We start from the raw sequence: 13,275 nt of genomic DNA, 5'->3' as shown, positions 1-13,275 counted from the left end.
TTCCGTGGGATTAGCCCCGCTGGCAGCCGCGCACTCATTCAGAGCTGCCACGAAGATGCACGGCGAAGAGACACCCGTCCCATCCCCATCCCATCCCCGTCCCATCCCCGTCCCATCCCCGTCCCGTCCCGTCCCATCCCCGTCCCGTCCCATCCCGACCCGTCCCGTCCCTGCCGCCCGCTCCCTCTTTTCCTGCGCCTCGCTTCGCAGCGGAACTTTCCGTCTCTTGCAGTGGAGAGGCCAATTACGCAGAAAGATTAACAAAAGTTTATTAATCATGAAGTATTAAAATTGTGATAGATGAAAGGCTTCAATGCAAAATTCAAGCAAGCAAACCATCCCCAATAGTATGACAAAGGAATCTGTGATTCCGAAGGCAAGAAATCTTGTCTTTTTCTTTTCTTTTCTCTCTTTTTTTTTTTTTTTCCTTTTTGCCTGCGGTTCAAGACACCTCTCATATCTCACACGCCACACCAAAATCCATAATTCTTCATATCACATACTGAAAATGATTTTATTTATCCATTTACATTAACTTGATATAAACTTGTCCGGAAAAGTCAAATGATATGCTTTATATTAGCTCAAACATTTATTATGAAACGCAAAATTCAATAAATTAGCACAGACAATAAGTTAAAACATAGCACGAATCGACCAGCATGTAACAAGAATGCTTCATCTACACAAAACATCCTATTTCACATTGTTTGCTCATTCCTCCAGCGGCCCTGCCCTGCGGCGGGGTGCCCGGCACATGCAGGCGGGCGGGCCGCGGGGCCGGCACGGGCGGGGCGGGGGCCGCGGCCGCGGCGGGCGCCTCCGCCGGCGGCAGCGGAAGATGCAGGAGGGACAATAGCAGCAGGAACGTAAATAAATGCATAAATAAACGTGGGGCAGATTGGCAACTCAACTGTCACGAAATCAAAGGTCCGAAAAAGGGAAGTGCTCTTGCTTTTTTTTTTTTTTTTTTGCCTTTTTTTTTTTCGCGTGTTCTACTATTACAAAAAAGAAAAACAAACAAACAAACAACAACAAAAAAAAAAAGAAACTAAACATTATGTTTTTTATCCCCTTCTCTCTCACTTTCGTTTATAAATGCAATCAAAATGGATTTGATTTCCCTCGGGCTTTTTCCTACCGCTCTGCGCACCCGCCCAGCCACCCCCCGACGGCGCTGCCGGGCCGGGCGCCGCCCGGCCCTGCCCTCGCCGCGGACGGGGCCGGCGGGAGATCGCTACTCTTGAGAAATAAACCGAACCCAAAACCAAATCGCATTTGTTTGCAAGGCCGCTCGGACGGCCGGCGGGTCGTGGCGATGGGACGGGGGCGGGAGGCAGGGCTGGGCGCGGGGGTGCCCCCGGCCGCCGGAGAGAGGCGGCCGTCGGGGGGCGAGGAGGGGGCACGGGGAGGGGTGGGGTGGGGTAGGGCGGGGTGGGGTGGGGTGGGGTGGGGTAGGGTAGGGTGGGGGGTGCTCGGCCCGCAAACCAGTCCGTTGGCGTCTGATTTCAGATCCTGAGTCGACTCCCTGGTGAGTCAGGTGGGGGAAGGCGGGGGCCCGCCGGGGCGGGGGCCGGGGCCGGGGCTGGGGACGGAGCCGGGGACAGGGAAGGGGACGGGAATAGGGACGGGGCCAGGGGTAGGGAGGGAGACAGGGAGGGGGATGGGAATAGGTATTGGGTTGGGGACGGGGATGGGGAAGGGGAAGGGGATTGGGTTGGGGATAGGGATGGGGATGGGGATGGGGATGGGGATGGGGATGGGGATGGGGATGGGGATGGGGATGGGGATGCGGATTGGGTTGGGGATGAGGATGGGAACGGGGACGAGTATTGGGATGGGGACGGAACCGGGGACGGGGACAGGGACGGGTATGGGGATTGATTTGGGGATAGGGATGGGGATTGGGTTGGGCATGGGAACGGGGACGGGTATTGGGATGGGGACGGATCCGGGGACGGAGATGGGGATTGGGTTGGGGACAAGGATGGAGATGGGGATAGGGACGGGCACGGGGACAGGGACAGGGACGGATCCGGGGGAGGGCGAGGCGGGGTCGCAGGTCGGGGGCGGCAGCGGCGGCGCGGGGCGGCGGCGGCCATTAGGTGAAGCTCATGGAGACTGTGTGCTCTAGTGCTTTGCGGCGGAGGGAGGCGATGCTGGTTCCCCGCCACACGTCGCTGCTGTCCGGGGAGCTGCAGAGCTGCGGCGAGCCCGTCACGTTGCTGGGGCCCGGCAGGGAGGCGGGCACCATGCCGGGGAAGGCGGGCTGGTAGAGGTGCGACTGCAGCCCGGCGCCGTTGGAGCCGGCCAGGCTGTTGGAGAGCCCCATGGAGTTGGGCGGCGGCCCGGCCGCCAGGCTGCACTGGGACAGGGACTGCGCCATGGCCTGCTGCCTGCCCAGCGCCGGCGGCAGCGGCAGCTGCGACACCCCCGGCATGGCGGCGGCGGCCCAGCGGGTGTCGTTGGCGTGGAAGGAGCAGAGGCTGTCGCCCATGGCGGCGGCGGCGGCGGCGGCGGCCGAGGGGAACTGCGGCAGCCCCGGCGTGGGCAGCAGCGTGCCCGGGGCGCGGAAGACGTTGGTGGTCTTCTTGCGCTTCTTCCACTTGGCCCGCCGGTTCTGGAACCAGACCTGTCGGGGACACAGGGAGGGGGGGACACGGGGTCGGGGGGGGGGACACGGACAGGCTCCGTCAGCGACACCCGCCCCGACGGGGCGCACCCGGCGCGGCGCTAGGGGGCGCGGAGCCCCCGCACCCCGCCGCCGGCCGCGAGGCCGGGACGGGGGTGCTGGGAGCGGGGTCGGGGTGCCCGCCAGCCCCGTCGGGGGTCTGGCAGCCCCTCGGGGGCACCACTCCCCGCGGAGGCGCGGTTCTGCTTCTCGCAGCCTCCCCCGGCTCCCCGCCCGCTCCTCTCCCCGCTGTCCCCATCTCGCCCTCCCGGGGCCTGTCCCCGGCCGCTGTCGCAGCCTGCGTGGGCCCGGCCCCACGGGATGCCCCGCCACGGGTCGGCTGATGAAGCGGCCGGGATTTTGGGGAGCGCCAGGGCTCAACGCGCCCGTCCCGGGAGCGAGCTGCCTGCAGCCTCCCTCGCTCGGGAGGAGGCGAGGCACGGGGAGACGTGCCCGGCCTCCCCCCGAAAGAGAAAATAATAATAATAACAGCGATGCCAAATGGAAATTAACGACGGGGCCACGGCTCCCGCCCTGGCGTGGAAGAGCTTCGGCGCCGTGGGAGGCGACCCCCGGCCGGCAGCAGGGGGGGACCCCCGGCCGAGCCCCCCGGGCGCAGCCGCTTGGTTTTGGTTGTTTTAGCACAACGGGGTTTGGTGTGAGGGGGCGCTTTGCTCGGGGCAGTGATGGTTTTGTGGGTCGCGCTGCAGCGTTACCGAAAGAAGCGGGATGCTTGCTACGGGGGTGGGGAAAAAAAAATATACGAAAAAATAAGAAAGGAATCCGCTCGAAATCTGGAGGAGCGCTACTGTCCCCCGACCTGCAGGAGTTTCTCGTTTAATGCTAGATACCTGCGCTGAGAAATACCCGCGCCCATTAGCGGGAATGAACAGCTGTTAAGGAACTAAATGTTATATGAATAATCGAAAAATCGTGTTCAATTATGTTTTAGGGTTAATAGTTAAATTGCGGCTACAAAATCTTTTATGTTTCATGGTTTACTGGTGTTGTAAAGAATCTCCATCAGGTCTGATCGCCTCAGTTCATAGCTATACTGCATATGCTTTTAAAATGTGAATGTTTCCAGTTGAAAACTAGTGCATGACAGATTAAAATGCAGAGAAAACCTGGGGGAGATTTTGAAAATGCACACATGACAACTCTAGAAATATATTAACCACGAGCATTTGGCAACTTTGGACTCCTTTTAAAATGCAACTAGCACCTGAAAATTGTTAATACAACAGTGACAATCTAATGGACGTTGGAATCTAAAAATCTACCTTGATGATATCTGCTGTTACAGTAATATAGACATACTGTAAATGTATTTTAAAATATATAACCCGTTTAATTCCCCAGCTATAAATGTGTTAGAAATAGAGAGAGAAGGGGAGAGAATATCACTTTTCCTCTTTTTTTTTTCTTTTCCTTTTTTTTTTTTTTTCCTTTCCAGGAGCCAAAGCTTTATGAAGATCTCATTGGAATCCAGCGGATGATTAATGTGAAGATTTGGTAGGAAATCTGGAGAGCTGTATTAAAGCTCAGATCTCAGGTTCATTTCGATCAGCCAGCCGTGAACTCTGGGCCGAATTCATTACACTTTAATAGTGCTGGGAGAGGAAGAAAATGCAATTTCTCATTCCATTAGAAAACTAGAAAATACTCTCAGCTTGTCCCCTATTAAGACGTGGCAGGTGACGGGACCATTGTGGGGGACACGGTCAATGGAATTACAGCACATTATTTTTGTTCGTATAAAATATTGAAAGGCAAGCCTGACTGTGCAGAAGTTATTTCACTGATTTGGTTTTTATGTAAATAAAATATTGAAAGTTAATTAATCCGTGCTAGAGACTAATGATTATGCTTATTATATTGCATTTGATCGCGTAATTTGCATGATTCTCGCATTGCTGCTTAATAAGCCATTCCAGGTTATAAATAATTCTGAAATTGGTTTCTAATAATGGCATGCTATAAAAAGAATGGTTTTATTACACCAGCCTGAAAAGCAGAGCAATATCAGACATGGAATTGGACTCCCGTTTAAGCACCAGCCGCTTTAATAATTATTTAAATGTATCATATACATTAAATACAGATCTAAGACGAGGGAAGAGGTAATTTATCCTAGCATCTAAAACCCTTAAAAACATATACAGCCGCTATAAATTAACTATTTAGATCACTTCTTAATCAGCATGGAGCCCTCGTACTGCAAGGAATGTGTAGGCAATCTGTTAACTATAAAGAAAACTATAAAGTACTCGTATAAGAACATAAACCAATTACTATTTAATTTAAATTTGGTCAAGGAGCAGTGATACAGTAGATTGTGAAGTAAATACATTTTACATAAATTATTTTGCACTAGATTACATAATGTTAATCATTCTGAAGTGTTAATTAAGAAGGTTATGTTGATCTGATTACTTTTTAAACTACAGAACATTATTGTAAAAAATATTTAAATTGCCACTCTATTAAACTGTTTTTATCAGCAGTCTCGAGCTATTATCATCGGCTTAAGATTATGCTGAGACCATTAAAACACTTTGTCTTTCTTCCTACGAATTTCTTTGATGTGCTGTTAGAAAATAACTATTTCCATTTTATATTTTATATTTTACTTCATTTACCACACTCCTAATATTGAAATTGGTATCATTAACCTTTGGGAAACCCAATAAAGTTTAATAGACCTCGTTTTCTTTCTTTTTTTTTTTTTTCATACAGTCAGTTGTCCAATTATATTTTATTTGTGAATCTAATTTCTTTCTTAATTTAAACTAATTATAGTCCCGTGTAGGCTGGGTCAAATTGTTTTACTTTTTAAAAGCAGACGTGCATTTGCTGTCACATTCGGGAACAGGGGCAGTTTCTGCTCAGGCATTTCTGTCAGCGTGCCTGTGTTTAGCCGAGGAGCCCGGGCTCGCCGAGGGGGATTTTGAGCTCCGGCTCCGGCAAAGAGCAGCGGCGCTGCCGGTGCGCGGCTCCCAGCGCATCCCCAGCGCATTTTTGTGCGTGTTTCTTTGCCTCTGGCGAGGCTCAAGGCGGGCAGCCGCTAAATCAGCCCGCAAATCTCGCGCCTGAGTGGTCTGGCAGCGAGATCCATCTCTCCGTTCCCCAAATTTCTCCCCAATCTGCGGGGCTAAACGGTCTCTTACGTGTGCATCCCTGCGTGCATGCGCGTGTTCGTGTAAGCACGGGCTTTAGGCAGGACGGAGGAAATACACCCCGCTGGGAAATGCACCCTACTCGCTTCCCCGCCGTACCTGACACCGAAAGCGGGGCTGGACTCCGATTCCGGACACAGCCGCCTGGATGCAGGTGCCCTCTCCTCTCCCCGCAGCCCCTCCGCCAGGACCCCGGACAGCAGCCCCGGGGGGGCGGGCGGGGAACGAGAACGGGAGCGGGAGCACGGCCTCGCCTCCGCCGGGCACCGGCACCGGCAAACCGTGGCGATGCCCTGGCTGTGCGGGCTCGCCCCTTACCGCGGACCTGCCGCGGACACCCTGCCTCCCCTCCCCTCGCTGTCTCCTGCCCCGCTCCGAGCCCACGCGTGGGCCGCGGGGAGGGGGCGGCTCCACCCGCGTCCCACCCGGGACCGCAGCTATGTGGGTGGGTGTAGGGGGGCGAGGGGCGCCCCGGGGTGCAGAGCCCCTGGCGCTGCCACCCTCGAGCGGGGAGAGCTCTGGTTTCGCGTGCAGGAAGGGACGGGATTCAGCGCGGTTCGAGGTTTTCTGCCCAAACTGTTGCTTTCAGGGGCAGCTTTCCTCGACCGAGATTTGGGGGAGACCCCAACACACACCCTCCTGTCCCCTCCCCCTCCTGCCTGGCCCCAGCCCGGGCATCGCCGGGTGCCTTTGGGGAAGGGACCAGCGGGGACGGGCATTGCACGGAGGGGTTGGGGTTGGGTGTTTTTCGTGGGGTGGGGGGCTGCTCATACCTGCACCCGGGACTCGGTGAGGCCGATGCGCAAGGCCAGCTCCTCCCGCATGAAGATGTCCGGGTAGTGGGTCTTGGCGAAGCTCCTCTCCAGCTCGTTGAGCTGCGCCGGCGTGAAGCGGGTGCGGTGCCGCTTCTGCTTCTGCTGCCCCTGCTGCTGCCCAGCCTGGCTGGGGTTCTGGCCGCCCTGCTGGCCTTGCTGCTTGTCGGGGTCTTTGGCGCTGACGGCTAAGGAGCTGGGGTTGGATCCCACCGTGGTGATGTCCTCCCCCGGCAGCAGGGTGGTCCCTTCCACCGTGTCCGAGTTGGGGGCCATATCTCCCGGGTGTCCCCCCGGATCCGAGCCCCCTACGCCCAGCCGACACTTCACCGCCTCCCGGTGTCCCAGCAGCTCGGCCGCATCTTTCATCCCTGCAGAAGCAAACGAGCCGCGGTCACTCCCCTGCAGCCGGGCAGGCGGCCTCGGGCTCAGCCCCGCAGGTGTCCATCGGAGCCGCTTTCCTGCTCGCCGAGCCGGCGAGAGGCATCCAGCCCCAGCCCCAGCCCCAGCCCCAGCCCCAGCCCCAGCCCCAGCCCCCGGCCCGGCGCGACTCGGAGCGGGGGAGAGAAAACTTTAGGGCGAGCCGCCCCTCATCCCCCTTAAATAACCAGCTCCCCGCCGGGCCTCCCCTAACGCGACGAAGGGAGGGGAGCGGGGGGGAGGGCAAGTTTTGCCGGGTTTGGGGCTTTCCAAGCTGGTGGAAGAAAGGAAGGGGCAGAGAGAAGGAAATGAGATCCCCGCCGCCCCGCTGCCGGCAGCTTCACCTCCCCGACAGATGTGCCGGGACGTCGGTCAGCCTGGCCACCTTTCCCCTCTCCTCCCTCCGCTCCTCCAAACCAGCGCATGAATAACCATAAATAGGTAGATACATTTATTTTTTTCCCACTCTCTCCTTTTTTTTTTTTTTAAAGAAAGAAAAGAGAGAAGAATGCGAGCAAGCAAACAGGAAAAGGCCACCCCGAACTCCTTCGTAAATAGCATCGAGCTCATCTGTCCTAAAATAATAATACTCATCATAATCGCAATAATGTATAGGTATGTGTATAAAAACAGGGAAAAAGAAATTAAATGATCCACAACTCGTTGTAGATCTACGCACTCCGTAGGTCTCCCTCGCTCTCTCTCTTTTTTTTTTTTTTTTAAAGACGATGTTAAATCAAATTAAACTTTAATACAGTACAATTACTTTTAAAGGAATTAGCCCATTTAGATCGCATTAAGGTAAAATAAGGAACAAATTGTCAATTTCCTGCCCCGGCTTCCTCCCCGCTCGCCGCCGCCGCCGGTGCAGCCGCCGCGGGGCGGGGGGGTGCTGGGGGAAACTCACCGAGACGGGCGTCCAGGAGGTCGGCGTGAGACAGCATCGCGCACCGCTCCAGGGCGAAGGCTGTTCCCCCCCAAATTTTAGCGGCCTTAAGTTATTTAAAATAGATATAAGATATAAGATATAGATATATACAGATCGCCTAAATGAAAGAAAATTCGGTGTGTGGTTAAAAAGGGGGTCTCTTGCATTATAATGTCCTTTAGAGAGACGGGGAGGTGCTTAACACTTCAATGAACCCGTGAGCAGCTCGGCGCAGGGACCAATCAGGAGGGCAGCCTGCAAATGTCAGCGCCCGGAGCGCCCCGCTCCGCCCGCCCGCCGCCCGCCCGCCGCCGCCCCGGCCTCCCGCCGCCCGGCCCGGCCCGCACCGCGCCGCCGCTCCCTTCCCCTGCTCCGCTCGCCTCCGCCGCCCGCCCTCCCCCTCTCCCCTGCTCCCTTCTCTTCCCAAAGCACACTGGCCACCCCGCTCCCAGCTCCGGGTCACCTCTGATTTATTATTATTATTTTATATATATTGTCTTTTTTTTTCCCCCTCTCTTTTCCTTTTTTTTTTTTTTTTTTTTCTTTAATGCCTCCTCGGAGCGCACCCTCTGCCCCGACCAGGTCTGGCTCCCGGGGGTGTCTCGCAAGCCCCGCGGCACAGAGGGGGATGCAAGCGGGTGGGAGCGGGGTACGGCCGGGCGGGCAGCGCTGGCCCCGCTCTCCCGTGGGGTCGCGGCGAGGGCCGGGGGCGGCGGGCAGGATCCGTCCCTCACCCGCGTGGCCCCGACGGCTGCGGGGCGGCCAGGGGAGAGAAACTTCGGCGAGTGCCCCCCGAGCGACCCGGGCCGTGCCAGGGCCCTTTGGCCCCTCGAGGCTGCCCGCCAGCCCCTTCCCCTTGTGCTCAGCGCACAAGCACACGGCAGCTCGGTCGAAAGGGAGCCAAACACCGCGCGTCCCAGCAGCCCGGGGAGCGCTGCCCTCCCGGCCGAGATGTGAGAGCCCGTAAGCCTCTTTTTTCGGTTAAAGTTTCCAAGTTCGGCTCGCCTGCAAACTCAATTTAAAGCAGTAAATAAAGTTAAATGCTTTTTATTTTCCTCTTGAATATGTTAAACTACTTGAACAATTTAAAGTGCTTTGCACAAGTGAAGCGAACCATTTCTAATGTTCTGATTTTTCAAAGCCAGCCAACAACAAAGTTTAGATTAGTAATATATTTCTAACCAGAGTAATTTTCAAGATCATTAGGCATTTATGTAATTAGTGCCAAATCTATAAGCTTTTATTACGATTATTAGAGTAAAATCAGTATAAATTTGTACTAATTTACTACTGTTTAGACTTGGCTGTCAAGCCAAGAGGTTCTTATTGTAAATGATAACTGAGGAAATTAAGTGCAAAATTCTGTACCATTTCTGATCCGCTCCTAAACAATCCGTTTCAATTGTATTTGTAGCAGAACATAATGCCCTTTTAAAGTTATTTGACTTGTATTTTTATTTGCAAAACAAGAAATATACCCTCTACCCAGGCACAATGAAAACTGATATTTACTACTTCCAACTTGATTAACATTGATTTTTAATTCAAAAGTGATGCAATTAAGATTATTCATTTAGTGCAAATAAAGCTTCCACCAAAAAGGGAGCCCAGTGAAGTCTGTGTTAAATAATACAGCGCCAATGGCCTTTTTTTCCGCCGTCCAATTGACTTACACAAAACATTGTAAATACTGCATGCGAACAGATGCAAGAGTGGTTTTGTTTGCAGCTCAGATGTGCAGGGTTTCGGCAGCGACTGAACAAGGAGACAAAGGAACCGGCCGACCGATCTCTAGGGCAGTTTTGCTGCCTTTTTTTTTTTTTTTTTTTTTTTTTCCCTCCTCCCTGCTCAGATCTTTGGCTACATTGATTCAATTCAGCTTTCGAGACGTCGGGCTGTCGCAATGAACCTGGCTGCCCGCGAACGACAGCTAAGAGCAGGGAGAGAGAGACCCAGAGCCGGGCCACAATTTAGCTGGAGAGACAGAGAGAGAGAAAGGTGGAGGTGGGGTGGGAGTTTCGGGATTTCTTTTTGTTCTTTTTTTCTCTCTCTCTCCTTTTATTTTTCGGTTATACGGGGGTGGGGGAGAGGCGGCGATGTCTTATTTCTTTTGCTTTTTTTTTTTTTTTTTTTTTTCCTTTGAAAATTATTGTCTCCGTGCAGCTCCGGCGAAGGAGGGGAAGCCCCGGCGATGAAAATTCCCGAGAGCCGCCCTCCCAGCCCGCTGTCGGGCCCCGGAACCCGCGGAGCGGAGCCCGCGAAGCCGTCGCCGGAGCGGTGCGTGGCCGGGCCGGGCGCCCGCCCGGCGGGGAGGCGGCCAGCGACCGGCGGGGCCCCCGCGGTGCGCGGCCTTTTTCCGCTGCGGCGGTGCTGGCCCTACCGGGGCGCGGGCACCGCGGCTCCGAGGTGGAGCCAGGCGAGCGGTCCGGGCTCGGCCGGGGGCCGTCGGGGGCTCCGTTTTTAGCCGCCGCTGCCGGCAGAAAGAGCCGGGCGGTGCAGGTGCGTGCAGCCTGCTTCTGCGGAGCGCGTTGCGGGCAGTCGCACGGCGTGCGTGTGTATCTATTCCGTGTTGTTGTGTGTTTCAGGTCGATAAATAAATGTGTAATAGTTAATGTGCAGACACATCAGAGTAATAACAATGGGATGAAATCAAAGGATTATCAATCTCTGTTAGTAACTGCTGAATAACAATGTTGCAGTGTGATTGATAGCGCGCTTCATTTTATGACTTTTCTATTGCTCTTGATTTTTATAGCAGTATAAACAAACTAAATCATTTCTTCCAAGACTTCAGAGCACAATCGTCTTAAGGGAAGGGGGGAAATCGGAGAAGGAAGTCTGCAGGAGGGAAAAGAGCGAGCAGGGCTGACACTTAAGCGTGTCAGAGAGAAAATGACAATGGGGTATAGGTAAAATACTCTAATCACATTCCGCTTCCGCACACTCTTGTTTTGTCAAGTGCCTGAATTCACCTGGGCAGCGTTGTAGATGTATTTACAAGGATTTTATTCCCCGTCATCTTTCTATTTTCCCAGCGTAGCCAGAAAACTGCCAGTCAAGTCCATTCCCTGTTATAATTTACGGTATTCCCCACATGATCATAGGAACTGAAGTTCCTAACAAGGAAAGGCTTTAGCACAATGGCCCAAAATCTTCAGAGTGACGAGAGTGTCTTCAGAAATCACTTCAGAGCAAAGTAAAAGGATTTTCTATGACGGATCCAGTGATTTTTCCTCAATAAATAGGTTTTAGATTGTTACACACACGTAGAACTGGAACAAAGGGAACTACCAGAAAATATATTGGTTGCCCCTAATAAAATTTATTTAGACAGTTTACTTCTCATAAAAAATAGAGATTGAATTTCGTACAGGAGCGCCTGCCAAGGGGCTTGGCACCGGGAGATCATCTCCCCCCTCGCTTCCCTCTCCTTCCCTTCCGCGAGGCGCTCAGCGGGCCCGATCCCGGGGTCCCGGCTGGGGCCGCCGCCCCCCGCCTCCTGCCCAGGCTGCCCGACCCGCCTGAGTAAGGGCTGCGGGATCGGGGCGGGCCGCCTCGGAAGGCAATATAACCCTAATTCTCCAATGCTGTGACCCTGGAAAAAAAGGGTAGAGAACTTTCCAGCCCCCAGAGCTCTCTCCCTCCCCTCCCAGCTAAACTCAAGCCCTGATTGAATGAGGCTGTAATATAAACAAGTGTATTTAACCAATTCTGCTCTGATTTAGGAACAGAACCTTCTTTTACCAGAATAATTATATTTGGAGCAAGAAACACGATAAAATAAGGTTAAACTGCTAAAGTCAGCGGGGTGGCTTGGCGTAAATGGCTGATCAGGTTTGTAATTTGATATTTTATTTATGTATTTATTGAGCATCCATCCAGTTAAGGGGACTGCTGTATGCAGAGCAATGTAATTGCTTTTTACACTTAGCACACGCTCCCAGCGTTTATCAAATGTAACTTTTGGTTGCCTGGCTTGTTCGCGCTGCTTTTTTGGTATTTCCAGACAGCAGCGCTGAAATATCGGATATTATTATTCACATTCCCGCTCCTCAGTGCTGCATTGTAACATTGTTCGCTTTAATGAGAAGCGCCTCCCTCAATAATTAACGACCTCACATTTCCCTATTTTCTTGCCTGATGAAAAGAATCAATTTTAATTCATTGTAAATTACAGCTATGCTTTTGAGTGTTATTTGCTTACAGAAAACAAATCAAGTGACTTAGGCTCCTGTTTACTTTTCCACATCGGCATAGCCTAAACACAAATGACAAATCAAACTATATCCTTTCGTTAGGCGTAATTTGGAGTTAAGAAATGGAAAAACATAAACACGTGTTTTTATTTCAATCAACCCTCTCGAAAAAAAAAAATGACTTATTTGGAAATGAAGGACAAGGTTGCCAGCAGCTACAGATCCCAATTTATTCATTCTAGTCAGAGCTAAATATGATGATCATCGCTGCTTTACGACATTAGGCTGCAAGCAGCATTTTGTAGCTGTAATAAATATACTTCTTTGAAAGCAACTTTATGAAGTTTAAACACATCCGAGGCAAGAACGATCGCAGCTGATAAGAAACGCAGCCGTCTGATGTTCGAAAATAGCCTTTCCGAGCACGGCAGGGAAAGCTGGAGCCTCTTGTCATCCTTTCTCAAATACGTTTAAGAACATCGTTTTCCTATTTGCTTATTTACCTAAATATCTGTATCTCACTCCGGCTAAGTCAAAGGGAGCATCTCCGATTGTCTCCTCGCTGGCAGGCTGCGGGGAAGCGCTCGACAGCGAAGCGGTTGCTTTAGATTGAAAGGATGGCTTCTATCAATTAATTTTCATCAGAACTATGACAACCAGTCTTTTATGGGGAAAAAGCTATTTTAATATAAGGTACGCCTGACACCCCCAGCCCCCAACCCGAACTCCCCCGTCCAAATGTAAACTCTCTATACACAAAAGTCACCTCCCCGCCGCCTTCCAGCTCTGTATGTACGTACGTGTGTATGTGTGTGTGTGTATGGATGTATGTACGTATAGCCTTTTGCCATAATATTAACTTCAGAAACTTGATGCCGAGCTCAAACATAACGCACGGCATTACTCTGCTTATTCGGTCAGACACGACTTATCGGGGTTACCCCGAAAGCGAAGGGAACGCCAGCACAAAGCACTTTTAAAATACATCTCTGATCAGGGAAACAGCACGGTCCTAGGAAGACTGTTCCTACTGGCATTTGAGGAATGTATTTAACACACTCGCGTATTT

The 13,275-nt window shown here is 52.5% G+C and overlaps 1 protein-coding gene across 1 annotated transcript; it reads right to left on the bottom strand.

The window, feature by feature from the left end:
* Nucleotides 1–261: 261 nt before the first annotated feature.
* On the bottom strand, nt 262–8,171 carry OTP (orthopedia homeobox). The gene is made up of 3 exons (XM_027446838.3): nt 7,990–8,171; nt 6,624–7,033; nt 262–2,632 (listed from the first exon to the last, which is right to left on the bottom strand). Exons 1-3 carry the CDS (start codon nt 8,024–8,026, stop codon nt 2,102–2,104), a joined length of 978 nt encoding a protein of 325 aa, XP_027302639.2. The 5' UTR covers nt 8,027–8,171; the 3' UTR covers nt 262–2,101.
* Between the last annotated feature and the right edge of the window lie 5,104 nt (nt 8,172–13,275).

Source organism: Anas platyrhynchos, chromosome Z (assembly GCF_047663525.1).
Source record: "Anas platyrhynchos isolate ZD024472 breed Pekin duck chromosome Z, IASCAAS_PekinDuck_T2T, whole genome shotgun sequence".
Lineage (NCBI taxonomy): Eukaryota > Metazoa > Chordata > Aves > Anseriformes > Anatidae > Anas > Anas platyrhynchos.
The sequence above is the reverse complement of the archived record's forward strand: the minus strand, read 5'-3'. Positions and strand labels throughout refer to the sequence as shown.